This window comes from Carcharodon carcharias, chromosome 2 (assembly GCF_017639515.1).
Source record: "Carcharodon carcharias isolate sCarCar2 chromosome 2, sCarCar2.pri, whole genome shotgun sequence".
Classification (NCBI taxonomy): Eukaryota; Metazoa; Chordata; class Chondrichthyes; order Lamniformes; family Lamnidae; genus Carcharodon; species Carcharodon carcharias.
In genome coordinates this window covers 35056880-35084581 of record NC_054468.1, presented here as the reverse complement: position 1 = coordinate 35084581, position 27702 = coordinate 35056880, and the positions used below count along the sequence as shown (strand labels likewise).

The 27702-nt window shown below is 39.1% G+C and overlaps 1 protein-coding gene across 1 annotated transcript in view; it reads left to right on the top strand.

Annotated features, from left to right (window-relative positions):
- LOC121287205 (serine-rich adhesin for platelets-like) overlaps positions 1-27702 on the top strand; it is an 85100-nt gene that overhangs the window by 21497 nt on the left and 35901 nt on the right. Inside the window, exons 8-42 of the mRNA XM_041204870.1 lie at positions 2139-2237; positions 2614-2712; positions 3221-3316; positions 9097-9180; positions 9535-9642; positions 10338-10436; positions 10819-10917; positions 11298-11396; positions 11778-11876; positions 12259-12357; positions 12738-12836; positions 13218-13316; positions 13698-13796; positions 14178-14276; positions 14659-14757; positions 15112-15219; positions 15897-15995; positions 16385-16480; positions 17179-17277; positions 17666-17773; positions 18466-18564; positions 18958-19065; positions 19760-19858; positions 20248-20355; positions 21052-21150; positions 21544-21651; positions 22347-22445; positions 22835-22942; positions 23638-23736; positions 24130-24237; positions 24933-25031; positions 25421-25528; positions 26225-26323; positions 26717-26824; positions 27520-27618. Coding sequence (XP_041060804.1) covers positions 2139-2237; positions 2614-2712; positions 3221-3316; positions 9097-9180; positions 9535-9642; positions 10338-10436; positions 10819-10917; positions 11298-11396; positions 11778-11876; positions 12259-12357; positions 12738-12836; positions 13218-13316; positions 13698-13796; positions 14178-14276; positions 14659-14757; positions 15112-15219; positions 15897-15995; positions 16385-16480; positions 17179-17277; positions 17666-17773; positions 18466-18564; positions 18958-19065; positions 19760-19858; positions 20248-20355; positions 21052-21150; positions 21544-21651; positions 22347-22445; positions 22835-22942; positions 23638-23736; positions 24130-24237; positions 24933-25031; positions 25421-25528; positions 26225-26323; positions 26717-26824; positions 27520-27618 — 3534 coding nt within the window. The remainder of the gene's footprint in view (positions 1-2138; positions 2238-2613; positions 2713-3220; positions 3317-9096; positions 9181-9534; positions 9643-10337; positions 10437-10818; positions 10918-11297; positions 11397-11777; positions 11877-12258; positions 12358-12737; positions 12837-13217; positions 13317-13697; positions 13797-14177; positions 14277-14658; positions 14758-15111; positions 15220-15896; positions 15996-16384; positions 16481-17178; positions 17278-17665; positions 17774-18465; positions 18565-18957; positions 19066-19759; positions 19859-20247; positions 20356-21051; positions 21151-21543; positions 21652-22346; positions 22446-22834; positions 22943-23637; positions 23737-24129; positions 24238-24932; positions 25032-25420; positions 25529-26224; positions 26324-26716; positions 26825-27519; positions 27619-27702) is intronic.

The window sequence follows — 27702 nt, the reverse complement described above, 5'->3', positions numbered from 1 at the left end:
TGCAACCATCTTCAGCCAGAAGTGCCGAGTGGATGATCCATCTCGGCCTCCTCCGGTGGTCCCCAGCATCACAGATGCCAGTCTGCAGCCAATTCGGTTTACTCCACATGATATCAAGAAATGGCTGAAGGCACTGGACACTGCAAAGGCTATGGGCCCTGACAATAATCCGGCAATAGCACTGAAGACTTGTGCTCCAGAACTTGCCACGCCCCTAGCCAAGCTGTTCCAGTACAGCTACAACACTGACATCAATCCAGCTATGTGGAAAACTTCCCAGGTATGTCCTGTACACAAAAAGCAGGACAAATCCAAACCGGCCAATTACCACCCCATCAGTCTACTCTTGATTATCAGAAAAGTAATGGAAGGGGTCATCAACAGTGCTATCAGGTGGCACTTGCTTAGCAAAAACCTGCTTACTGATGCCCAGCTTGGGTTCCGTCAGGGCTACTCATATCCTGACCTCATTACATCCTTGATTCAAACATGGATAAAAGAGCTGAACTCCCGAGGTGAGGCGAGAATAACTGTCCTTGAAATCAAGGCAACATTTGACTGAGTGTGGCATCAAGGAGCCTTAGAAAAACTGGAGTCAATGGGAATCAGGGGGATAACTCCCCACTGGTTGGAGTCATACCTAGCACAAAGGAAGATGGTTGTGGTTGTTGGAGGTCAGTCATCTCAGCTTCAGGACATTACTGCAGGAGTTCCTCAGGGTCATGTCTGAGGCCCAACCATTTTCAGCTACTTCATCAATGGCCTTCCATGATAAGGTCAGAAGTGGGGCTGTTCACTGATGTTGCACAATGTTCAGCACCATTCGCGACTCCTCAGACACTGAAGCAGTCCATATCCAAATGCAGCAAGACCTGGACAATATCCAGGCTTGGGCTGAAAAGTGGCAAGTAACATTTGCACCATACAAGTGTCAGGCAATGACTATCTCCAACAAGAGAGAATACAACCATCACCCCTTGATGTTCACTGGCATTACCATCACTGAATCTCCCACTATCAACATCCTGGGGGTTACCATTGACCAGAAACTGATTTGGACTAGCCATATAAATCATGTGGCTACACGAGCAGGTCAGAGGCTAGCAATTGTGCGATGAGTAACTCACCTCCTGAGTCCCCTAAGCCTGTCCACTATCTACGAGGCACAAGTCAGGAGTGTGATGGAATACTCTCTACTTGCCTGGATGAGTGCAGCTCCCACAACACTGAAGAAGCTGGACACCATCCAGGACAAAGCAACCCGCTCGATTGGCACCTCATCCACAAACATTCACTCCCTCCACCACCGATGCACAGTAGCAGCAGTGTGTATCGTCTACAAGATACACTGCAGGAATTCACCAAGGATCCTTAGACAGCACCTTCCAAACCCACGACCTTTACCATCCAGAAGGACAAGGGCAGCAGATAGATGGGAACACCATCACCTGGAGGTTCCCCTCCAAGTCACTCATCATCCTGACTTGGCAATATATCGCCGTTCCTTCACTGTCACTGGGTCAAAATCCTGGAACCCCCTTTCCTACAGCACTGTGGGTGTACCTACACCACATGGACTGCAGCGGTTCAGATGGCAGCTCACCACCACCTTCTCAAGGGCAAATATGGATGGGCAATAAATGCTGGCCTAGCTAGCAAAACCCACGCCCTGTGAATGGAAAAAAAAAAGTTTTTCAACTCTCTTTTTCCTATCTCACAGAATGAATAGAAACTCAGAAATCACGGGTGTGATTGTGTTTCTTGTCACAACACCTACTGTCACTTCACCAATCAATATCTGATGTCGAAACAAAATCAATAAACACACTTATGCAGCGATATTCTTATTTTAACTAATAGTGGATATCACTAGTCTCATGACGGACAACTTTGACAAGGTGCTCAAAGTTTGCTGAAACTTGATATTGTGTATCATCTATCATGAAAGCTCCTTCAGTGGGTGAAAATAAACATCTTCTTCACTTTAGATGCAAACTATATGATCGTACATTCATTATTCTAGTGAACAGTGCATTGATCAGTTTCAGTTCAATTCAGTAACATTGTTGTTCATTTTACACAATTTATGATGATACCCGTGTGGGTTTTACACTGTTTATTGACATTTCTATGATTAGAAGATTGGGCATCTTCTGGAACCTCTGAAGGAAGCACTTCAACAGAGGCAATCACTACTGTGACCACTTCCCCAGCAACTACAACACCAGAATCAAGAGGTATAATCTGTTGCAATCTAGCAATCCAATATTATTGTTGCGACAAATTATAAATGTTGATTAAACCTTTTTGAAAACAAAATGCAACCAATGATCTTTGCTGGTGTTTTGTAAACTCAATGATGAAAACAAACCAGCCAGGTTTATACTCCCTGTATATACATTATAATAAATAGAAAAAAGCCTTGTAACATCCTACTTAAAGTACGATGTGTATTAACTTTGAGATCTGGAGCAGTGCCATAATAAGTACCCAACCAATACGCTAACCAATCTAATTTGTTCATTCGTGCTACTGAACTTATCTTCCTGCAATGCTGCAATCAACAGGAGCATTATTGCTTTCTTTCACTGACAACTCTTTTAACATCAACAGCTACATCAACATCATTACCTTCAACATCAGAAGAAACAGCCCCATCTGCAGCTGTAACCACGTCTTCAAACACTTTATCCTCAACAAGTGAAACAACAGGTATTTAAAATGCCAGCCAATTGTCAATGTTAAACCTTCACTATGATAAATCTTATTTAAACAAGCAGCAGACAATTCTTACCATGATCATTGCAATCAATATCTTTCAGTATTGCAAAGGCCATCTCGGTTTTCACGATGCCTTGTCTCTGAATATCCTTACATTTCTATCACTGTAATATCAGTTTAGCCATCAGTATTCCGGATATTCTTATTCTCCCTAACAATGGATGTAATTAGTCTCATGACAGACAACTTTGATGAGATGTTAAAGTTCATTGAAACCTGATATGGCGCATCATCTATCAATGAAGCTCCATCAGTGGCCAAACATAAACAACTCATTCATTTCAATTGCAAATGATATGATTTTCTACTCATTATTCTCCTGAAGAAAGCATTGATCAAACATTTTCAGCTCAATTCAGTGACATTGTTGTTTATTTTACACATTTTATGATGATATGTTTAAGAGCTTTGCATTGATTACTGACATTTCTATGATTAGCAGATTGGACATCTTCTGGAACCTCAGAAGGAAGCACCTCCACAGAGGCACTCGCTACTGTGACCACTCCCCCAGCAACTACACCAGAATCAACAGGTATAATTTACTGCAATCTAGCAATCCAATATTATTGATTGGATAAATTGCAATACATAAGAACATAAGAAATAGGAACAGAGTAGACCATTCAGCCCTTCGAGCCTGCCCCAACATTCAATAAGATCATGGCTGATCTTCTTGTGTTCTGCTTTCCTTGTTCCCATCTAACTCCGATAACCTTTGATTCCCTTGCCTAACAAGAATCTATCTACCTCTGCCTTAAAAATATTCAATGACCCCGCCTCCACTGTCTTCTGAGGCAGAGAATCCCAGAAGTTGCATAACCCTTTGAAAGAAAAAAATTCTCATCTCTGTCCTAAAAGGGCGTCCCCTAAAAGGGCTCACCCACAAGAGGAAACATCCTTTCAGCTCAGCAGGTCTGGCAGCATTGGTGGAGAAGAAAAGAGTTGACGTTTCGAGTCTTCATGACCCTTCAACAGGAGGTCATGAGGACTCGAAATGTCAACTCTTTTCTTCTCCGCCGATGCTGCCAGACCTGCTGAGTTTTTCCAGATAATTCTGTTTTTGTTCTGGATTTCCAGCATCCGCAGTTTTTTGTTTTTTACATCCTTTCGATGCCTACCTTGTGAAGGCCGTTCAGGATCTTGTATACTTTAATCAAATCATCCCTCACTCTTCTAAACTCCAGTGGAAACAAACTCAGTTTGTCCAACCTTTCCTCATAAGACAACCCACTCATTCCAGGTATTAATTTAGTGAACCTCCTTTAAACAGCTTCCAATGCATTTACATCCTTCCTTAAATAAGGAGACCAAAACTGCACACAGTATTTGAGGTGTGATCTCACCCAGGCCCTGTATAACTGAAGCATACATCCTTACTTTTGTTTCAGACAACAAAATGCAACCAATGATCTTCACTAGTATTTTGTAAACTCAAGAATGAAAAGAAACCTGCCAAGTTTATACTCCCTGTAATGGTAAACATTATAGTAAATGGGAAAACATCTTGTAACATCCTACTTAAAATATAATGGGCAGGATTTTTAGCTCGGCTGGTTGGGGGGCGGGGTGGGTGGGGGAGAAGGGCGTGGCTGGTGCCCGATCCACTCGAGCATTAAATAAAGCATGCCGATGTCAACACGAACTCTCACAATACTTCGCTAGGTGGGTGTGCAATGGAGATGGAGGTGCACCCTCCATTAATTAAGTGGCCGGTTAAGGCCCTTGAGAGACTAATTGTCTCTGACTTTACGTAGCCTGTGCAAGTTTTAGGCCGTCTCACGGGCAAAACGGGCAGGCCTCAATTATCCAAACCTCATCCACTGGTTGGATAAGAGGGGTCAGTGGTCTTGCCAATGTGGTTAGTGAGGAGTTTAGGGTATTACTTGCTGTTGGTTGCTTCTGTGAACAGGAGAGTTTCATCTCACTTCAGAGCTGCATTCAGAGAATTTAGAGGTTTCAGTTCAGGACTCAGTGTTGTTTTCCAGGCCCCTGGAGGATTCACACCACGTGGGGCCTTCCAGGTATCAGACAGCCTTCCCTCACCCTGGTAATGGGGATTGTGGTCTCCACTGGCAGCACCTCCTCTGAGGAGGAAGAGAGGGCCAGAAGGGGGAGGCAGGCCAGGTGCCTATTCAGCTTCCAGGGGAGTGATCTGTGGGAGGAGAGGTGCAGGCACAAGGGGCGCAGGGCCAACAGGAAGGGGCTGCAGAAGATGCCACTATTCTGCTGCCAGGGGTTACAGGCAGCGATGCAGCTATCTCAATAAGCCCAAGATGCAATGCTGAAGGAGGCTCCATCTCTCAAGGGAGACAGTGACCTCCATCTGTCAGAGGATCGGCCCTGAGATCAGTTCCAACAGTGTGGCCGGACATCCCATGCCAGTGGCGCTGAAGGTAATGGTGGCCCTCAACTTCTGTGCCTCTGGCACTTGCAAGGGATCAATGGGGGATCTTTATGGAGTCTCCTAATCAGCTGTCCACAGTCGTGTCAAACCATTGACAGAAGCTCTGTTCAGGCATGCATTGACTTTCCTTCATTATCGTATGGAGGAGACCAGCCAGGCAGATAAAGCCAGGGGCTTTGCGGCCATTGCTGGCTTCCCTCGCGTCCAGGGTGCTATAGACTGCACACATGTGGCCATCAAGGCACCAGTAGGTGAGCCCGGTGCCTTCGTCAACAGGAAGGGCTTTCATTCCATGAACGTGCAGATAGTGTGTGACCACAGGATGCTGATTCTACAAGTCTATGCAAGGTACCCTGGCAGCACCCATGACACTTACATCCTGAAGCACACCCAGGTGCTGAGACTCTTCAGTGCTCCATCCTGACTGGATGGATGGCTGCTGGGTGACAAGGGCTATCCCCTCAGAAGGTGGCTCATGACCCCTCTCCGCCACCCAAGAACAGGGGTCAAGCAGCGGTATAACAGGAGCCACGCCTCCACAAGGGTTGTGTTAGAGAGAACCATCGGTCTTCTCAAGGTGCGCTTCCGATGCCTGGACCGCTCAGGGGGCGCACTCCAATATCCCCCCAGATCGTGTGACACTGATAGTGGTTGCATGCTGCGCTCTCCACAATATGGCGCTGGCAAGGGGGGGACGCAGTGGAGGAAGAAGGCCTTGACGCAGCTGCACAGGCAACAGATGATGAGTCCAGTCGTGAGTCTGAGGACAAGCACGGTGAGAACCCTGAGGGGATAGATGCTGACCCGACCTGCGTAACCTCCAGGGAGGCAGGGACACCGGGATGCTTTGATCCAATGGTCCTTCAGCTAGACTACCAAATAAAAACCACCACCACATGCCAGGGCTGCAGGCTCCATACTCAGTCCCTGCAGGACCAGTTCCTTGGTCAACAGTATACACTCTGTGCCTTTGCAATAAAGTTTCAGAAGACAAACGCCCATCATAATATTATGGCCTATCCTGCACCTACAGAACAAATGAAGCATACAGAGGCCTATTGCACAAAATAACATGTCATTTACTTGTGAATGTGAAACATTGCTGAAATTAATATTAACCAGTGTTTTCCATCATACCATTAAAAAAAGAAAAATGGAGGAACCAAATATCACTGATGAAAGGCCATGCTGTGCTTAAGGTGCTTTAAGTTTTCATTTGTGGGTGCTACATCTAGGTGCTCCCACATCCCTAGCACTGGCATTGGAGACAGCCTGCTCACTCTGCCTTCTTGTTGACCTTGATGACCTTGGCGGGTGTCCTCTGGCCCGTGGAGCCTGTGCTGGCCCAACCTGGGAGGGAGCGGCCAGTGCCATGGTTGGCATCTCCCCAGTCTCCGCAGCCTCATTAGATGCCATGGTCACTGGCAGAAGGGCGGAGGAGCTGCTGCTGTCATCCGGACCGCCCTGAGAGGAGCCCACAGAGATGACAGGCAGCTTGTGCGCCAACGTGAGGTTGCATTGGACCTCCCTGCTCACCATTAATGGACAAGTACCGAGCTGGGATACTGGGTATCCACTCCATCTCCCACACTGACACTGACCAGCTGAGGCCATTGCCGGTTTGAGGGCTTGTTGGTCTGAGCACATCCCCAGGAACCCCTGATTGACTCCCTGGAGGAGCCTTTCCAAAAGAGCCGCCGCTCTCTCCATGGAGGAGGCATTGCGCTTGGCCACGAGGGTCAATGCAGTGCTTATGTTCCGCAGGGACTCCTCCATAATGGACAACACAGCACGTATTCGCTCATGTATCTCCTCCAGCATCTGCTGCCTCAGAGATGACTCCAGAGGCTCATCATCAGCCATCGACTGAGCATTGTCCTACTCCCCAGCAGTCTTCTGACTGCTGATGCCCTGGGTACTCTCTGCCTCAGCCTGCACCTCAATTGAATGTAAAGTGCCCTCACCAATGTGCACAGATAGACTACATGGCAATGTTATGCCCACCGAGGTGCTGGTAGCTGCGCTGGTGCCTGCTTGACAGAGATGGTGTGAATCAAGTGCGTGGTGAGCATGTTGGTCCTCAGGGGCCAGGGATGGGCCTTCAGGCTCCTCATGACTACTGTCTGCTGGTGAGCCTAAAGGGGAGAAGAAGAACATGTCATTAGTTTAAGTTATGGCACTGTTACTGTGCATGGCTGGCACTCTGATGAGGCAGAGATATGCCCTCACCTTTCGATTATCAATGGCGATTCCAGGTTCGAGGCTCATATCAATATAGAGATTGCACTGGAATGGTTGTAATAGCTGACATTCTCACCTCATTGCACTGCCTTACCTCCCTCTGGCACCCCTACCTCACTGCGGCGCTTGACTGATGTGCATGGCGCCTCTCCAGCTCCAGGGCCTCCAGCTTGTAGCGCTTGAGGATGAGGAGGTGTGGGGATCCCCCTCCAGTCCGCAACCTCTTAATATTGTTATAGGATGTTTTCTCCTGAAAGGGTGGAGGAGCATTCATTAGTCCATTCACTATCTGTAGTGCCATTGCAGCATGGCCAGCCCCACCTGAGGAATACCTCACAGAGCTCAGCCAACTTGTGACCCTGGAGCTGGAAGACACTGGTTCCAAGCAGCCAGGGCTCACTCCTTTGGCCAGATTCTGCCACATTGACATTTGCCACTCACACTCTAGCACCCCTGAGATCCACAGGGTGATGGGCAGCTCTTAACTGTTGTGCAAAGTGACCCATGTCAACATGGTACTCACCCTTCCCGATCACAGGAGATCATTGAAGCGGTTCCAGCACTGCACCCATGTGCGCCTCACTTCGTCGTGGCTGCTGACCTGGGTGCCACCTCTTCCCAGGCCTTTTTGGTGAGATGGAGGCACCTCCTCCTCCCATCCCTGGGGACAAGCATTTCTCTTCTTGCCACCTCCTCCAGCGAGGTACTCAACCGAGAAATGCAGAGCTGATCTGCCCTCCCATGTGCCATGTCCACCCGCTACGGTTTCCATTGACTAGTCTTCAGCTTCCATCCGTGGCAGCCTTCTAGGAGCTGCTGACACTGATATTGAATTGGCCGCCATGTCGCCATTGGACCCAGCGGACATCGTGCCCCGGCGCCCGCCCGCCCCAGCTGATCCCGCACGGCAAGGCCAAAATTCTGCCCAGCGTGTAGCAATTAACTTTGAGATCCGCAGCAGTCTCATAATAAGTACCAAACCAATGGACTATTTTCATGCCAACCATTTTTGTTCATTCATGTTATTGAAGTTATCTTCATCATTTGATAAACCTTATAGTGCAATGCAATGGAGAAAATGCTATTTTTGGCTCACAACTCTTTTAACATCAACAGATACATCATCATCGTCCCTTGCATCTCTATTACCATAATATCGGTTTAGCCATCAATATTCCGGACATATGCAGCTCCATCAACATGTTTCAATTCTTTTCAAATTTTGAATTTTCTTTTTCCCATCTCACAAAATAAATACAAACTCAGAAATCACAGGTGTCATTGTGCTTCTTGTCACAACAACTAGTCACATCCCCAAATAATATTTGACCCAAAACCAAATCAGTAAACACGCTTATGCAGCAATATTCGTATTTTCCCGAATAATGGAGGTAACTTGTCTCATGACAGACAACATTGACGAGTTGTCAAAATTCATTGAAACTTGATATGGCGCATCATCTATCGATGAAGCTCCTACAGTGAACAAATATAAGCGGCTCATTCATTTCAAATGCAAACCATATGATTTTCTATTCATTGTTCTCCTGAAGAAAGCATTGATCATACATTTTCAGCTCAATTCAGTGAAATTGTTGTTTATTTTACATGTTTTATGATGATACGTATAAGAGCTTTGCACTGATTACTGACATTTCTATGATTAGAAGATTGGACGTCTTCTGGAGCCTGGGAAAGAAGTTCCTCAACAGTGACCACATCCCCAGCAACTACAACACCAGAATCAACAGGTATAATCTATTGCAATCTAGCAATCCAATATTATTGATTGCATGAATTATAATATCTTGTTTCAGAAAACTAAATACAACCAATGATCTTCACTGGTATTTTGTCAACTGAAGAATGAAAAGAAACCAGCCAAGTTTATGCTCCCTGCAAAAGTAAACCTTATGATAAATAGAAATAAGTCTTTTAACAACCTGCTTAAAATGCAATGTGTAATGCTTAAATGTGAGATCAGGCACAGTCTCATAATGAATACCCTTCATGACATTGAAGTTATCTTCATCATTTGATAGCCTTATCGTGCAATAAACTGGATCAAATGCTTTTTTAGCTCACAACTCTTTTCACCTCAACAGCTTCATCATCATCATCACCTTCAACATCAGAAGAAAGCACCTCAACAGCCCCATCTACAACAGTAACACCACATTCAACCACTTTAGCCTCAACAGGTGAAACAACAGGTATTTAAAATGCTACCCAATTGTCAATATTCAACCTTCACTCTGATAAATTAAGTTTTAACAAAGCAGCAGATAAGTCTTACTTAACTATTGCAATCAATAATTTTTGAGTATTGTAAAGGCCATCTTTTCACTATTCCTTCTCTCTGAATACCCTTACATTTCTCCTGCCATAATATCAGTTGAACTGTCAATATTCCAGACATCTGCAGATCTATCAACATGTTTGAATTCCTTTCAAATTTTCAAGTCAATTATTCCTATCTCACTTATTCCTATCTCACAGAATGAATAGAAACTCAGAAATCACATGTGTGATTGTGCTTCTTGTCACAACACCTACAGTCACTTCATCAATCAATATTTGATGCCTAAACAAAATAAATAAGCACACTCATGTAGCAATATTCTTATTTTTCCTAAAAATGAATATAGCTAGTCTCATGACAGACAGCTTTGCCAAGTAGCTCAACGTTTTTTAAAACGTGGTATGCATCAAATATCATGGAAGCTCCTTTGGTGGGAAAATATAAGCAGCTCCTTCACTTTAGTTGCAAACTATATGATTGCATTATCATTGTTCTCATGAACAATGCATTGGTCAGTTCACTTCAATGACATTGTTGTTCATTTTTTACAATTTATGATAATACCCGTGTGGGATTTACACTGTTTATTGACATTTCTACGATTAGAATATGGGATATCTTCTGGAACCTCGGAAGGAAGCACATCAACAGAGACCATCATTACTGAGGTCACTTCCCCAGCAACTACAACACCCGAATCAACAGGTATAATCTTTTGCAATCTCGCAACCCAATATTATTGGTAGGCTAAATTACAGATGTTGATTAAAACATCTTTCCGAAAACAAAATGAAAGGATGGTCACTGGTACGTTTTAAACTCAAAAATGAAAACAACCCAGCCAAGTTTTTACTCCCTGGAATGGTACACATTATAGTAAATAGAAATAAGGCTAGTAACAACTTACTTAAACATACAATGTGTAGTGCTTAACTTTGATATTGGCGCAGTCTCATAATAAGTACCAAACCAATTGGCTATTTTAATGTCAATCATGTTTGTTCATTCATGTCATTGAACATATGTACAAGTTTTATGATGATACATGTAGGAACTTTCCACTGATTACTAACATTTGTACGATTAGAATATTGGGCATCTTCTGGAACCTCTGAAGGAAGCACCTCAACAGAGGCCATCACTACTGTGGTCACTTCCCCAGCAACTACAACACCAGAATCAACAGGTATAATCTGTTGCAATCTAGCAACCCAATATTATTGGTGGGCTAAATTACAGATGTTGATTAAAACATCTTTCCGAAAACAAAATGAAAGGATGGTCACTGGTACGTTTTAAACTCAAAAATGAAAACATCCAGCCAAGTTTTTACTTCCTGGAATTGTACACATTGTGGTAAATAGAAATAAGGATAGTAACAACCTATTTAAAATACAATGTGTAGTGCTTAACTTTGATTTTGGCGCAGTCTCATAATAAGTACCAAACCAATTCACTATTTTAATGTCAGTCATGTTTGTTCATTCATGTCATTGAACATATCTACATGTTTTATGATGATACTTATAAGAACTTTGCACTAATAACTGATATTTCTATGATTAGAATATTGGGCATCTTCTGGAACCTCGGAAGGAAGCAGCTCAACAGAGGCCATCACTACTGTGGTCACTTCCCCAGCAACGACAACACCAGAATCAACAGGTATAATCTATAGCAATCTAGCAACCCAATATTATTGGTGGGCTAAATTACAGATGTTCATTAAAACATCATTCCGAAAACAAAATGAAAGGATGGTCACTGGTATGTTGTAGACTCAAAAATGAAAACAACCAAGCCGTGTTTATACTCCCTGCTATGGTGCACATTATAGTAAATAGAAATAAGACTAGTAACAACCTACTTAAAAATCCAATGTGTAGTGCTTAACTTTGAGATTGGCACAGTCTCATAATAAGTACCAAATAAATTCGCTATTTTAATGTCAGTCATGTTTGTTCATTCATGTGATGAACATATCTACATGTTTTATGATGATACGTATAAGAACTTTGCACTAATTACTGACAATTCTATGATTAGAATATTGGGCATCTTCTGGAACCTCGGAAGGAAGCACCTCAACAGAGGCCATCACTACTGTGGTCACTTCCCCAGCAACTACAACACCAGAATCAACAGGTATAATCTGTTGCAATCTAGCAACCCAATATTATTGGTGGGCTAAATTACAGATGTTGATTAAAACATCTTTCCGAAAACAAAATGAAAGGATGGTCACTGGTACGTTTTAAACTCAAAAATGAAAACAACCCAGCCAAGTTTTTACTCCCTGGAATGGTACACATTATAGTAAATAGAAATAAGGCTAGTAACAACTTACTTAAACATACAATGTGTAGTGCTTAACTTTGATATTGGCGCAGTCTCATAATAAGTACCAAACCAATTGGCTATTTTAATGTCAATCATGTTTGTTCATTCATGTCATTGAACATATGTACAAGTTTTATGATGATACATGTAGGAACTTTCCACTGATTACTAACATTTGTACGATTAGAATATTGGGCATCTTCTGGAACCTCTGAAGGAAGCACCTCAACAGAGGCCATCACTACTGTGGTCACTTCCCCAGCAACTACAACACCAGAATCAACAGGTATAATCTGTTGCAATCTAGCAACCCAATATTATTGGTGGGCTAAATTACAGATGTTGATTAAAACATCTTTCCGAAAACAAAATGAAAGGATGGTCACTGGTACGTTTTAAACTCAAAAATGAAAACATCCAGCCAAGTTTTTACTTCCTGGAATTGTACACATTGTGGTAAATAGAAATAAGGATAGTAACAACCTATTTAAAATACAATGTGTAGTGCTTAACTTTGATTTTGGCGCAGTCTCATAATAAGTACCAAACCAATTCACTATTTTAATGTCAGTCATGTTTGTTCATTCATGTCATTGAACATATCTACATGTTTTATGATGATACTTATAAGAACTTTGCACTAATAACTGATATTTCTATGATTAGAATATTGGGCATCTTCTGGAACCTCGGAAGGAAGCAGCTCAACAGAGGCCATCACTACTGTGGTCACTTCCCCAGCAACGACAACACCAGAATCAACAGGTATAATCTATAGCAATCTAGCAACCCAATATTATTGGTGGGCTAAATTACAGATGTTCATTAAAACATCATTCCGAAAACAAAATGAAAGGATGGTCACTGGTATGTTGTAGACTCAAAAATGAAAACAACCAAGCCGTGTTTATACTCCCTGCTATGGTGCACATTATAGTAAATAGAAATAAGACTAGTAACAACCTACTTAAAAATCCAATGTGTAGTGCTTAACTTTGAGATTGGCACAGTCTCATAATAAGTACCAAATAAATTCGCTATTTTAATGTCAGTCATGTTTGTTCATTCATGTGATGAACATATCTACATGTTTTATGATGATACGTATAAGAACTTTGCACTAATTACTGACAATTCTATGATTAGAATATTGGGCATCTTCTGGAACCTCGGAAGGAAGCACCTCAACAGAGGCCATCACTACTGTGGTCACTTCCCCAGCAACTACAACACCAGAATCAACAGGTATAATCTGTTGCAATCTAGCAACCCAATATTATTGGTGGGCTAAATTACAGATGTTGATTAAAACATCTTTCCGAAAACAAAATGAAAGGATGGTCACTGGTACGTTTTAAACTCAAAAATGAAAACAACCCAGCCAAGTTTTTACTTCCTGGAATTGTACACATTATAGTAAATAGAAATAAGGATAGTAACAACCTATTTAAAATACAATGTGTAGTGCTTAACTTTGATTTTGGCGCAGTCTCATAATAAGTACCAAACCAATTCACTATTTTAATGTCAGTCATGTTTGTTCATTCATGTCATTGAACATATCTACATGTTTTATGATGATACTTATAAGAACTTTGCACTAATAACTGATATTTCTATGATTAGAATATTGGGCATCTTCTGGAACCTCGGAAGGAAGCAGCTCAACAGAGGCCATCACTACTGTGGTCACTTCCCCAGCAACGACAACACCAGAATCAACAGGTATAATCTATAGCAATCTAGCAACCCAATATCATTGGTGGGCTAAATTACAGATGTTCATTAAAACATCATTCCGAAAACAAAATGAAAGGATGGTCACTGGTATGTTGTAGACTCAAAAATGAAAACAACCAAGCCGTATTTATACTCCCTGCTATGGTGCACATTATAGTAAATAGAAATAAGACTAGTAACAACCTACTTAAAAATCCAATGTGTAGTGCTTAACTTTGAGATTGGCACAGTCTCATAATAAGTACCAAATAAATTCGCTATTTTAATGTCAGTCATGTTTGTTCATTCATGTGATGAACATATCTACATGTTTTATGATGATACGTATAAGAACTTTGCACTAATTACTGACATTTCTATGATTAGAATATTGGGCATCTTCTGGAACCTCGGAAGGAAGCAGCTCAACAGAGGCCATCACTACTGTGGTCACTTCCCCAGCAACTACAACACCAGAATCAACAGGTATTATCTGTTGCAATCTAGCAACCCAATATTATTGGTGGGCTAAATTACAGATGTTGATTAAAACATCATTCCGAAAACAAAATGAGACGATGGTCACTGGTACGTTGTAAACTCAAAAATGAAAACAACCAAGCCGAGTTTATATTCACTGTAATGGTGCTCATTATAGTAAATAGAAATAAGACTAGTAACAACCTACTTAAAAATACAATGTGAAGTGCTTAACTTTGATTTTGGCGCAGTCTCATAATAAATGCCAAACCAATTGGCTATTTTAATGTCAGTCATGTTTGTTCATTCATGTCATTGAACATATCTACAAGTTTTATGATGATACGTATAAGAACTTTGCACTGATTAGTGACATTTGTTTGATTAGAATATTGGGCATCTTCTGGAACCTCTGAAGGAAGCACCTCAACAGAGGCCATCACTACTGTGGTCACTTCCCCAGCAACTACAACACCAGAATCAACAGGTATAATCTGTTGCAATCTAGCAACCCAATATTATTGATTACATGAATTAAAATACCTTGTTTCAGAAAACTAAATACAACCAATGATCTTCACTGGTATTTTCTAAACTAAAGAATGAAAAGAAACCAGCCAAATTTATGCTCCCTGTAAAAGTAAACATTATGATAAATAGAAATAAGTCTTGTAATAACCTGCTTAAAATGCAATGTGTAATACTTAAATGTGAGATAAGGCACAGTCTCATAATGAATACCCTTCATATCATTGAAGTTATCTTCATCATTTGATAGACTTATCATGCAATCAACTGGATCAAATGATTTTTTAGTTCACAACTCTTTTCACCTCAACAGCTACATCATCATCATCACCTTCAACATCAGAAGAAAGCACCTCAACACCCCCATCTACGACAGTAACACCACATTCAACCACTTTAGCCTCAACAAGTGAAACAACAGGTATTTAAAATGCTACCCAATTGTCAATGTTCAACCTTCACTCTGATAAATCAAATTTTAACAAAGCAGCAGATAAGTCTTACTTGACCATTGCACTCAATATTTTTGAGTACTGTAAAGGCCATCTTGGTTTTCGCTATTTCTTCTCTCTGAACACCGAAACGTTTTTGCTGCCATCATATCAATATTTATCTATCAATATTCCGGACATCTGCAGATCTATCCACGTGTTTGGATTCCTTTCAAATTTTCAAGTCGCTTATTCCTATCTCTCAGAATGAATAGAAACTCAGAAATTACAGGTGTGATTGTGCTTCTTGTCACAACACCTACTCTCACTTCATCAATCAATATTTGATCCCTAAACAAAATCAAGAAACACACTCATGCAGCGATGTTCATATTTTTCCTAAAAATGGATATAGCTAGTCTTTGCCAAGGTGCTCGACGTTTATAGAAATCGTGCATCATATATCATGGAAGCTCCTTCGGTTCGAAAATATAAGCATCTCCTTCACTTTAGATGCAAACTATATGATTGCATTATCATTGTTCTCATGAACAATGCATTGGTCAAATGGATTCAGTTCAATTCAGTGACATTGTTGTTCATTTTTTACAATTTATGAAAATACCCGTGTGGGTTTAACACTGTTTATTGACATTCCTATGATTAGAATATGGGATATCTTCTGGAACCTCGCATGGAAGCACATCAGCAGAGGCCATCACTACTGTGATCACTTCCCCAGCAACTACAACACCAGAATCAAGAGGTATAATCTGTTGCAATCTAGCAATCCAATATTATTGGTGGGATAAATTACAGATGTTGATTAAAACATCTTTCCGAAAACAAAATGAAAGTATGGTCACTGGTACGTTGTAAACTCAAAAATGAAAACAACCCAGCCAAGTTTATACTCCCTGTCATGGTACACATTATAGTAAATAGAAATAAGGATAGTAACAACCTATTTAAAAATACAATGTGTAGTGCTTAACTTTGAGATTGGCGCAATCTCTAATAAGTACCAAACCAATTCGCTGTTTTAACGTCAGTCATGTTTGTTCATTCACGTCATTGAATTTTTCTTTCTGCAATGCTGCAATCACCAGGAGCATTATTGCTTTCTTTCACTGACAACTCTTTTAACATCAACAGCTACACCATCATCATCACCTTCAACATCAGAAGACAGCACCTCAACAGCCCCACCTACGACTGTAACCACATCTGCAGGCACTTTCACCTCAACAAGTATATTTAAAATGCCTTCCAATTGTTGATGTTTAACCTTCACTCTGATAAATCATATTTTAAATAAGCAGCAGACCATTCTTACCTTGACCATTGTAATCAATACCTTTCAGTATTGCAAAGGGCATTTCGGTTTTCATAATGCCTTGTCTCTGAATACCCTTCCATTTGTGTTACCATAATATCGGTTTCGCCAACAACATTCCAGACATCTGCAGATCTGCCAATGTGTTTGAAACCTTTTCAAGTTTAAACTTCTCTTTTATTCTATCTCACAGAATGAATAGAAACTCAGAAATCACAGATGTGATTGTGCTTCTTGTCTCAACTGTGACAGTCACTTCTCCAATCAATACTTGATCCAAAACAAAATCAGTAAACACGCTTACGCAGTAATATTCCTATTTTCCCTAATAATGGATGTAACATGTGTCACGACAGACAACTTTGACGAAGTGTCAAAATTCATTGAAAGTTGATATGGCGCATCATCTATCAATGAAGCTCCTACAGTGGACAAACATTAGCAAATCATTCATGTCAAATACAAACGATATGATTTTCTATTCATTGTTCTCCTGAAGAAAGCATTGATCAAACATTTTCAGCTCAATTCAGTGACATTGTTGTTTATTTTACGCGTTTTATGATGATATGTATAAGAGCTTTGCACTAATAACTGAAATTTCTATGATTAGAAGATGGGACATCTTCTGGAACCTCACAAGGAAGCACCTCAATAGAGGCCATCACTACTGTGGTCACTTCCCCAGCAACTACAACACCTGAATCAACAGGTATAATCCATAGCAATCTTGCAACCCAATATTATTGGTGGGCTAAATTACAGATGTTGATTAAAACATCTTTCCGAAAACAAAATGAAAGTATGGTCACTGGTACGTTGTATACTCAAAAATGAAAACAACCCAGCCAATTTTAAACTCCCTGTAATGGTACACATTATAATAAATAGAAATAGGATAATAACAACCTACTTAAAAATACAATGTGTAGTGCTTAACTTTGAGATTGACGCAATCTCTAATAAGTACCAAACCAATTCACTGTTTTAATGTCAGTCATGTTTGTTCATTCATGTCATTGAACTTTTCTTTCTGCAATGCTGCAATCACCAGGAGCATTATTGCTTTCTTTCACTGACAACTCTTTTAACATCAACAGTTACACCATCATCATCACTTTCAACATCAGAAGACAGCACCTCAAAAGCCCCACCTACGACCGTAACCACTTCTGCAGCCACTTTAGCCTCAACAATTGAAACAACAGGTACTTAAAATGCTAGCCAATTTTCAATGTTTAACCTTCACTCTGATAAATCATATTTTAAATAAGCAACAGACCATTCTTACCTTGACCATTGTAATCAATACCTTTCAGTATTGCAAAGGTTATCTCGGTTTTCACGATGCCTTGTCTCTGAATACCCTTCCATTTCTATTACCATAATATCGGTTTAGCAAACAATATTCCAGACATCTGCAAATCCGCCTACGTGTTTGAAAGCTTTTCAAGTTTAAACTTCTCTTTTTCCTATCTCACAGAATGAAGAGAAACTCAGAAATCACAGGTGTGATTGTGCTTCTTGTCACAACAGTGACAGTCTCTTCTCCAATCAGTATTTGATCCAAAACAAAATCAGTAAACATGCTTACGTAGCAATATTCTTATTTTCCCTAATAAGGGATGTAACATGTCTCACGACAGACAACTGTGAAGTGACAAAATTCATTTAATGTTGATATGGTGCATCATCCATCAATGAAGCTCCTACAGTGGCCAAACATAAGCAACTCATTCATGTCAAATGCAAACAACATAATTTTCTATTCATTGTTCTCCTGAAGAAAGCATTAATCGGACATTTTCAGCTCAATTTAGTGACACTGTTGTTTATTTTACACGGTTTATGATGATATTTATAATAACTTTGCACTGATTACTGACATTTCTATGATTAGAATATTGGACATCATCTGGAACCTCGGAAGGAAGCACCTCAACAGAGGCCATTACTACTGTGGTCTCTTCCCCAGCAACTACAACACCAGAATCAACAGGTATAATCTATTGCAATCTAGCAATCCAATATTATTGATTGCATGAATTACAATATCTTGTTTCAGAAAACTAAATAAAACCAATGATCTTCAGTGGTATTTTGCGAACTGAAGAATGAAAAGAAAGCAGCCAAGTTTATGTTCCCTGTAAAAGTAAACCTTATGACAAATAGAAATACGTTTTGTAACAACCTACTGAAAATGCAACACGTATTGCTTAAATGTAAGATCAGGCACAATCTGATAATGAATATCAAACCAATACACCATTTTCATGTCAATCATTCTTGTTTATTCATGTCATTGAAATTATCTTCATCATTTGACAGCCTTATAGTGCAATGAACTGGATGAAATGTTTGTTTTAGCTCACAACCCTTTTCACCTCAACAGCTTCACCATCATCATCACCTTCAACATCAGAAGAAAGCACCTCAATAGCCCCATCTACAACAGTAACAGCATCTTCAACCACTTTAGCCTCAACAAGAGAAACAACAGGTATTTAAAATGCGACCTAATTGTCAATGTTCAAACTTCACTCTGATAAATCAAATTTTAACAAAGCGGCAGATATGTCTTACTTGAGCATTGCAATCAATAATGTTCTGTATTTTAAAGGCCATCTTGGTTTTCACTATTCCTTATCTCTGAATGCCCTTACATTTCTACTGCCATAATATCAGTTTAACTATCAATATTCCAGACATCTGCAGTTCTATCAACATGTTTGAATTCCTTTCAAATATCAAATCACTTATTGCTAACTCACAGAATGAATAGAAACTCAGAAGTCACAGGTGTAATTTTGTTTTTTGTCACAAATCCTCCAGTCACTTCTTCAATCAATACTAGATCACTAAACAAAATCAATAAACAGACTCACGCAGCGATATTCTTATTTTTCCTAAAAATGGATATAGCTAGTCTTATGATCGACAGCTTTGCCAAGTTCTCAACGTTAATTGAAACATGGTATCATGCATCATATATCATGGAAGCTCCTTCAGTGGGAAAATATAAGCACCTCCTTCACTTTAGATGCATACTATATGATTGCATTATCATTATGCGCATGAACTATGTATTTGTCAAATATATTCAGTTCAATTCAGTGACATTGTTGTTCATTTTTCACAATTTATGATGATTACTGTGTGGGATTTACACTGTTTATTGACATTTCCATGATTAGGTTCCGGGACATCTTCTGGAACCTCGGAAGGAAGCACTTCAACAGAGGCCATCACTAGTGTGGCCTCTTCCCCAGCAACTACAACATCAGAATCAACAGGTATAATCTGCTGCAATCTAGCAATCCAATATTATTGGTGGGCTGAATTACAAATGTTGATTAAAACTTCTTTCCGAAAACAAAATGAAATGATGGTCACTGGTACGTTGTAATCTCAAAAATAAAAACAACCCAGCCAAGTTTATACTCCCTGTCATGGTACACATTATAGTAAATAGAAATAAGGATAGTAACAACCAACTTTAAATACAATGTGTAGTGCTTAACTTTGAGATTGGTGCAGTCTCATAATAAGTACCAAACCAATTCACTATTTTAATTGCAGTCATGTTTGTTCATTCATGTCATTGAACTTTTCTTTCTGCAATGCTGCAATCACCAGGAGCATTATTGCTTTCTTTCACTGACAACTCTTTTAACATCAACAGCTACACCATCATCATCACCTTCAACATCAGAAGACAGCACCTCAACAGCCCCACTTACAACCGTAACCACATCTGCAGCCACTCTAGCCTCAACAAGTGAAACAACAGGTATTTAAAATGCTAGCCAATTGTCTATGTTTAACCTTCACTCTGATAAATCATATTTTAAATAAGCAGCAGACCATTCTTAACTTGACCATTGTAATCAATACCTTTCAGTATTGCAAAGGTCATCTCTGTTTTCACGATGTCTTGTCTCTGAATACCCTTCCATTGCTATATCCATAATATCAGTTTAGCCATCAATATTCCAGACATATACAGATCTATCAAATTGTTTTGAAACTTTTCAAGTTTCCAATTCTCTTTTTCCTATCTCACAGAATGAATAGAAACTCAGAAATCACAGGTGTGATTGTGCTTCTTGTCACAACAGCTACAGTCACTTCTCCAATCAATATTTGACCCAAAACAAAATCAGTAAATACGCTTACGCAGTAATATTCCTATTTTCCCTAATAATGGATGTAACTTGTCTCATGACAGACAACTTTGACGAGTTGTTAAAGTTCATTGAAACTTGATATGGCGCATCATCTATCAATAAAGCCCCTTCAGTGGCCAAAATATAAGCAACTCGTTCATTCCAAATGCAAACTATATGATTTTCTACTCATTGTTCCCCTGAAGAAAGCATTGATCAAACATTTTCAGCTCAATTCAGTGACATTGTAGTTTATTTTACACATCTTATGACGATACGTATAAGAGCTTTTCACTGATTACTGACATTTCTATGATTAGAATATGGGACATCTTCTGGATCCTCGGAACGAAGTACTTCAACAGAGGCTATCACTACTGTGACCAACTCCCCAACAACTGCAACACAAGAATCGACAGGTATAATCTACTGCAATCTAGGAATCCAATATTATTGATTGCATGAATTACAATACTTTGTTTCAGAAAACTCAATACAACCAATGATCTTCAGTGGTATTTTGTGAACTGAAGAATGAAAAGGAAGCAGCCAAGTTTAAGCTCCCTGTAAAAGTAAACCTTACGATAAATAGAAATACGTTTTGTAACAACCTACTGAAAATGCAACACGTATTGCTTCAATGTAAGATCAGGCACCATCTCATAATGAATATCAAACCAATACACCATCTTCATGTCAATCATTCTTGTTTATGCATGTCATTGAAATTATCTTCATCATTTGACAGCCTTATAGTGCAATGAACTGGATGAAATGTTTGTTTTAGCTCACAAACCTTTTCACCTCAACAGCTTCACCATCATCATCACCATCAACATCAGAAGAAAGCACCTCAATAGCCCCATCTACAACAGTAACAGCATCTTCAACCACTTTAGCCTCAACAAGAGAAACAACAGGTATTTAAAATGCGACCCAATTGTCAATGTTCAACCTTCACTCTGATAAATCAAATTTTAGCAAAGCAGCAGATATGTCTTACTTGAGCATTGCAATCAATAATGTTCTGTATTTTAAAGGCCATCTTGGTTTTCACTATTCCTTATCTCTGAATGCCCTTACATTTCGACTGCCATAATATCAGTTTAACTATCAATATTCCAGACATCTGCAGATCTATCAACATGTTTGAATTCCTTTCAAATATTCAAATCACTTATCCCTAACTCACAGAATGAATAGAAACTCAGAAGTCACAGGTGTAATTTTGTTTTTTGTCACAAATCCTCCAGTCACTTCTTCAATCAATATTTGATGTCTAAACAAAATCAATAAACAGACTCATGCAGCGATATTCTTATTTTTCCTAAAAATGGATATAGCTAGTCTCATGATCGACAGCTTTGCCAAGTGCTTAAAGTTTATTGAAATGTGGTATCATGCATCATATATCATGGAAGCTCCTTCAGTGGGAAAATATAAGCACCTCCTTCACTTTAGATGCATAATATATGATTGTATTATCATTATGCTCATGAACAATGCATTTGTCAAATATATTCAGTTCAATTCAGTGACATTGTTGTTCATTTTTCACAATTTATGATGATTACTGTGTGGGATTTACACTGTTTATCGACATTTCCATGATTAGGATACGGGACATCTTCTGGAACCTCGGAAGGAAGCACTTCAACAGAGGCCATCACTAGTGTGGCCTCTTCCCCAGCAACTACAACATCAGAATCAACAGGTATAATCTGTTGCAATCTAGCAATCCAATATTATTGGTGGGCTGAATTACAAATGTTGATTAAAACTTCTTTCCGAAAACAAAATGAAATGATGGTCACTGGTACGTTGTAAACTCAAAAATGAAAACAACCCAGCCAAGTTTATACTCCCTGTCATGGTACACATTATAGTAAATAGAAATAAGGATAGTAACAACCAACTTAAAATACAACATGTAGTGCTTCACTTTGAGATTGGTGCAGTCTCATAATAAGTACCAAACCAATTCACTATTTTAATTGCAGTCATGTTTGTTCATTCGTGTCATTGAACTTTTCTTTCTGCAATGCTGCAATCACCAGGAGCATCATTGCTTTCTTTCACTGACAACTTTTTTAACATCAATAGATACATCATCATCATCACCTTCAACATCAGAAGACAGCACCTCAAAGGCTCCATCTACGACTGTAACCACATCTGCAGCCACTTTAGCCTCAACAAGTGAAACAACAGGTATTTAAAATGCTAGCCAATTGTCTATGTTTAACCTTCACTCCGATAAATCATATTTTAAATAAGCAGCAGACCATTCTTAACTTGACCATTGTAATCAATACCTTTCAGTATTGCAAAGGTCATCTCTGTTTTCACGATGTCTTGTCTCTGAATACCCTTCCATTTCTATATCCATAATATCAGTTTAGCCATCAATATTCCAGACATATACAGATCTATCAAATTGTTTTGAATCTTTTCAAGTTTTCAATTCTCTTTTTCCTATCTCACAGAATGAATAGAAACTCAGAAATCACAGGTGTGATTGTGCTTCTTGTCACAACAGCTACAGTCACTTCTCCAATCAATATTTGACCCAAAACAAAATCAGTAAAAACGCTTACGCAGTAATATTCCTATTTTCCCTAATAATGGATGTAACTTGTCTCATGACAGACAACTTTGACGAGTTGTTAAAGTTCATTGAAACTTGATATGGCGCATCATCTATCAATAAAGCCCCTTCAGTGGCCAAATATAAGCAACTCATTCATTCCAAATGCAAACTATATGATTTTCTACTCATTGTTCCCCTGAAGAAAGCATTGATCAAACATTTTCAGCTCAATTCAGTGACATTATAGTTTATTTTACACATCTTATGACGATACGTATAAGAGCTTTTCACTGATTACTGACATTTCTATGATTAGAATATGGGACATCTTCTGGATCCTCGGAACGAAGTACTTCAACAGAGGCTATCACTACTGTGACCACTTCCCCAACAACTACAACACCAGAATCGACAGGTATAATCAATTGCAATCTAGCAATCCAATATTATTGATTGCATGCATTACAATACTTTGTTTCAGAAAACTCAATACAACCAATGATCTTCAGTGGTATTTTGTGAACTGAAGAATGAAAAGGAAGCAGCCAAGTTTATGCTCCCTGTAAAAGTAAACCTTATGATAAATAGAAATACGTTTTGTAACAACCTACTGAAAATGCAACACGCATTGATTCAATGTAAGATCAGGCACCATCTCATAATGAATATCAAACCAGTACACCATCTTCATGTCAATCATTCTTGTTTATTCATGTCATTGAAATTATCTTCATCATTTGACAGCCTTATAGTGCAATGAACTGGATGAAATGTTTGTTTTAGCTCACAAACCTTTTCACCTCAACAGCTTCACCATCATCATCACCATCAACATCAGAAGAAAGCACCGCAATAGCACCATCTACAACAGTAACAGCATCTTCAACCACTTTAGCCTCAACAAGAGAAACAACAGGTATTTAAAATGCGACCGAATTGTCAATGTTCAACCTTCACTCTGATAAATCAAATTTTAGCAAAGCAGCAGATATGTCTTACTTGAGCATTGCAATCAATAATGTTCTGTATTTTAAAGGCCATCTTGGTTTTCACTATTCCTTATCTCTGAATGCCCTTACATTTCGACTGCCATAATATCAGTTTAACTATCAATATTCCAGACATCTGCAGATCTATCAACATGTTTGAATTCCTTTCAAATATTCAAATCACTTATCCCTAACTCACAGAATGAATAGAAACTCAGAAGTCACAGGTGTAATTTTGTTTTTTGTCACAAATCCTCCAGTCACTTCTTCAATCAATATTTGATGTCTAAACAAAATCAATAAACAGACTCATGCAGCGATATTCTTATTTTTCCTAAAAATGGATATAGCTAGTCTCATGATCGACAGCTTTGCCAAGTGCTTAAAGTTTATTGAAACGTGGTATCATGCATCATATATCATGGAAGCTCCTTCAGTGGGAAAATATAAACACCTCCTTCACTTTAGATGCATTATATATGATTGCATTATCATTATGCTCATGAACAATGCATTTGTCAAATATATTCAGTTCAATTCAGTAACATTGTTGTTCATTTTTCACAATTTATGATGATTACTGTGTGGGATTTACACTGTTTATCGACATTTCCATGATTAGGATACGGGACATCTTCTGGAACCTTGGAAGGAAGAACTTCAACAGAGGCCATCACTAGTGTGGCCTCTTCCCCAGCAACTACAACATCAGAATCAACAGGTATAATCTGTTGCAATCTAGCAATCCAATATTATTGGTGGGCTGAATTACAAATGTTGATTAAAACTTCTTTCCGAAAACAAAATGAAATGATGGTCACTGGTACGTTGTAAACTCAAAAATGAAAACAACCCAGCCAAGTTTATACTCCCTGTCATGGTACACATTATAGTAAATAGAAATAAGGATAGTAACAACCAACTTTAAATACAATGTGTAGTGCTTAACTTTGAGATTGGTGCAGTCTCATAATAAGTACCAAACCAATTCACTATTTTAATTGCAGTCATGTTTGTTCATTCGTGTCATTGAACTTTTCTTTCTCCAATGCTGCAATCACCAGGAGCATTATTGCTTTCTTTCACTGACAACTCTTTTAACATCAACAGCTACACCATCATCATCACCTTCAACATCAGAAGACAGCACCTCAACAGCCCCACTTACAACCGTAACCACATCTGCAGCCACTTTAGCCTCAACAAGTGAAACAACAGGTATTTAAAATGCTAGCCAATTGTCTATGTTTAACCTTCACTCTGATAAATCATATTTTAAATAAGCAGCAGACCATTCTTAACTTGACCATTGTAATCAATACCTTTCAGTATTGCAAAGGTCATCTCTGTTTTCACGATGTCTTGTCTCTGAATACCCTTCCATTGCTATATCCATAATATCAGTTTAGCCATCAATATTCCAGACATATACAGATCTATCAAATTGTTTTGAATCTTTTCAAGTTTTCAATTCTCATTTTCCTATCTCACAGAATGAATAGAAACTCAGAAATCACAGGTGTGATTGTGCTTCTTGTCACAACAGCTACAGTCACTTCTCCAATCAATATTTGACCCAAAACAAAATCAGTAAATACGCTTACGCAGTAATATTCCTATTTTCCCTAATAATGGATGTAACTTGTCTCATGACAGACAACTTTGACGAGTTGTTAAAGTTCATTGAAACTTGATATGGCGCATCATCTATCAATAAAGCCCCTTCAGTGGCCAAAATATAAGCAACTCGTTCATTCCAAATGCAAACTATATGATTTTCTACTCATTGTTCACCTGAAGAAAGCATTGATCAAACATTTTCAGCTCAATTCAGTGACATTGTAGTTTATTTTACACATCTTATGACGATACGTATAAGAGCTTTTCACTGATTACTGACATTTCTATGATTAGAATATGGGACATCTTCTGGATCCTCGGAACGAAGTACTTCAACAGAGGCTATCACTACTGTGACCAACTCCCCAACAACTGCAACACAAGAATCGACAGGTATAATCTACTGCAATCTAGGAATCCAATATTATTGATTGCATGAATTACAATACTTTGTTTCAGAAAACTCAATACAACCAATGATCTTCAGTGGTATTTTGTGAACTGAAGAATGAAAAGGAAGCAGCCAAGTTTAAGCTCCCTGTAAAAGTAAACCTTACGATAAATAGAAATACGTTTTGTAACAACCTACTGAAAATGCAACACGTATTGCTTCAATGTAAGATCAGGCACCATCTCATAATGAATATCAAACCAATACACCATCTTCATGTCAATCATTCTTGTTTATGCATGTCATTGAAATTATCTTCATCATTTGACAGCCTTATAGTGCAATGAACTGGATGAAATGTTTGTTTTAGCTCACAAACCTTTTCACCTCAACAGCTTCACCATCATCATCACCATCAACATCAGAAGAAAGCACCTCAATAGCCCCATCTACAACAGTAACAGCATCTTCAACCACTTTAGCCTCAACAAGAGAAACAACAGGTATTTAAAATGCGACCCAATTGTCAATGTTCAACCTTCACTCTGATAAATCAAATTTTAGCAAAGCAGCAGATATGTCTTACTTGAGCATTGCAATCAATAATGTTCTGTATTTTAAAGGCCATCTTGGTTTTCACTATTCCTTATCTCTGAATGCCCTTACATTTCGACTGCCATAATATCAGTTTAACTATCAATATTCCAGACATCTGCAGATCTATCAACATGTTTGAATTCCTTTCAAATATTCAAATCACTTATCCCTAACTCACAGAATGAATAGAAACTCAGAAGTCACAGGTGTAATTTTGTTTTTTGTCACAAATCCTCCAGTCACTTCTTCAATCAATATTTGATGTCTAAACAAAATCAATAAACAGACTCATGCAGCGATATTCTTATTTTTCCTAAAAATGGATATAGCTAGTCTCATGATCAACAGCTTTGCCAAGTGCTTAAAGTTTATTGAAACGTGGTATCATGCATCATATATCATGGAAGCTCCTTCAGTGGGAAAATATAAGCACCTCCTTCACTTTAGATGCATAATATATGATTGTATTATCATTATGCTCATGAACAATGCATTTGTCAAATATATTCAGTTCAATTCAGTGACATTGTTGTTCATTTTTCACAATTTATGATGATTACTGTGTGGGATTTACACTGTTTATCGACATTTCCATGATTAGGATACGGGACATCTTCTGGAACCTCGGAAGGAAGCACTTCAACAGAGGCCATCACTAGTGTGGCCTCTTCCCCAGCAACTACAACATCAGAATCAACAGGTATAATCTGTTGCAATCTAGCAATCCAATATTATTGGTGGGCTGAATTACAAATGTTGATTAAAACTTCTTTCCGAAAACAAA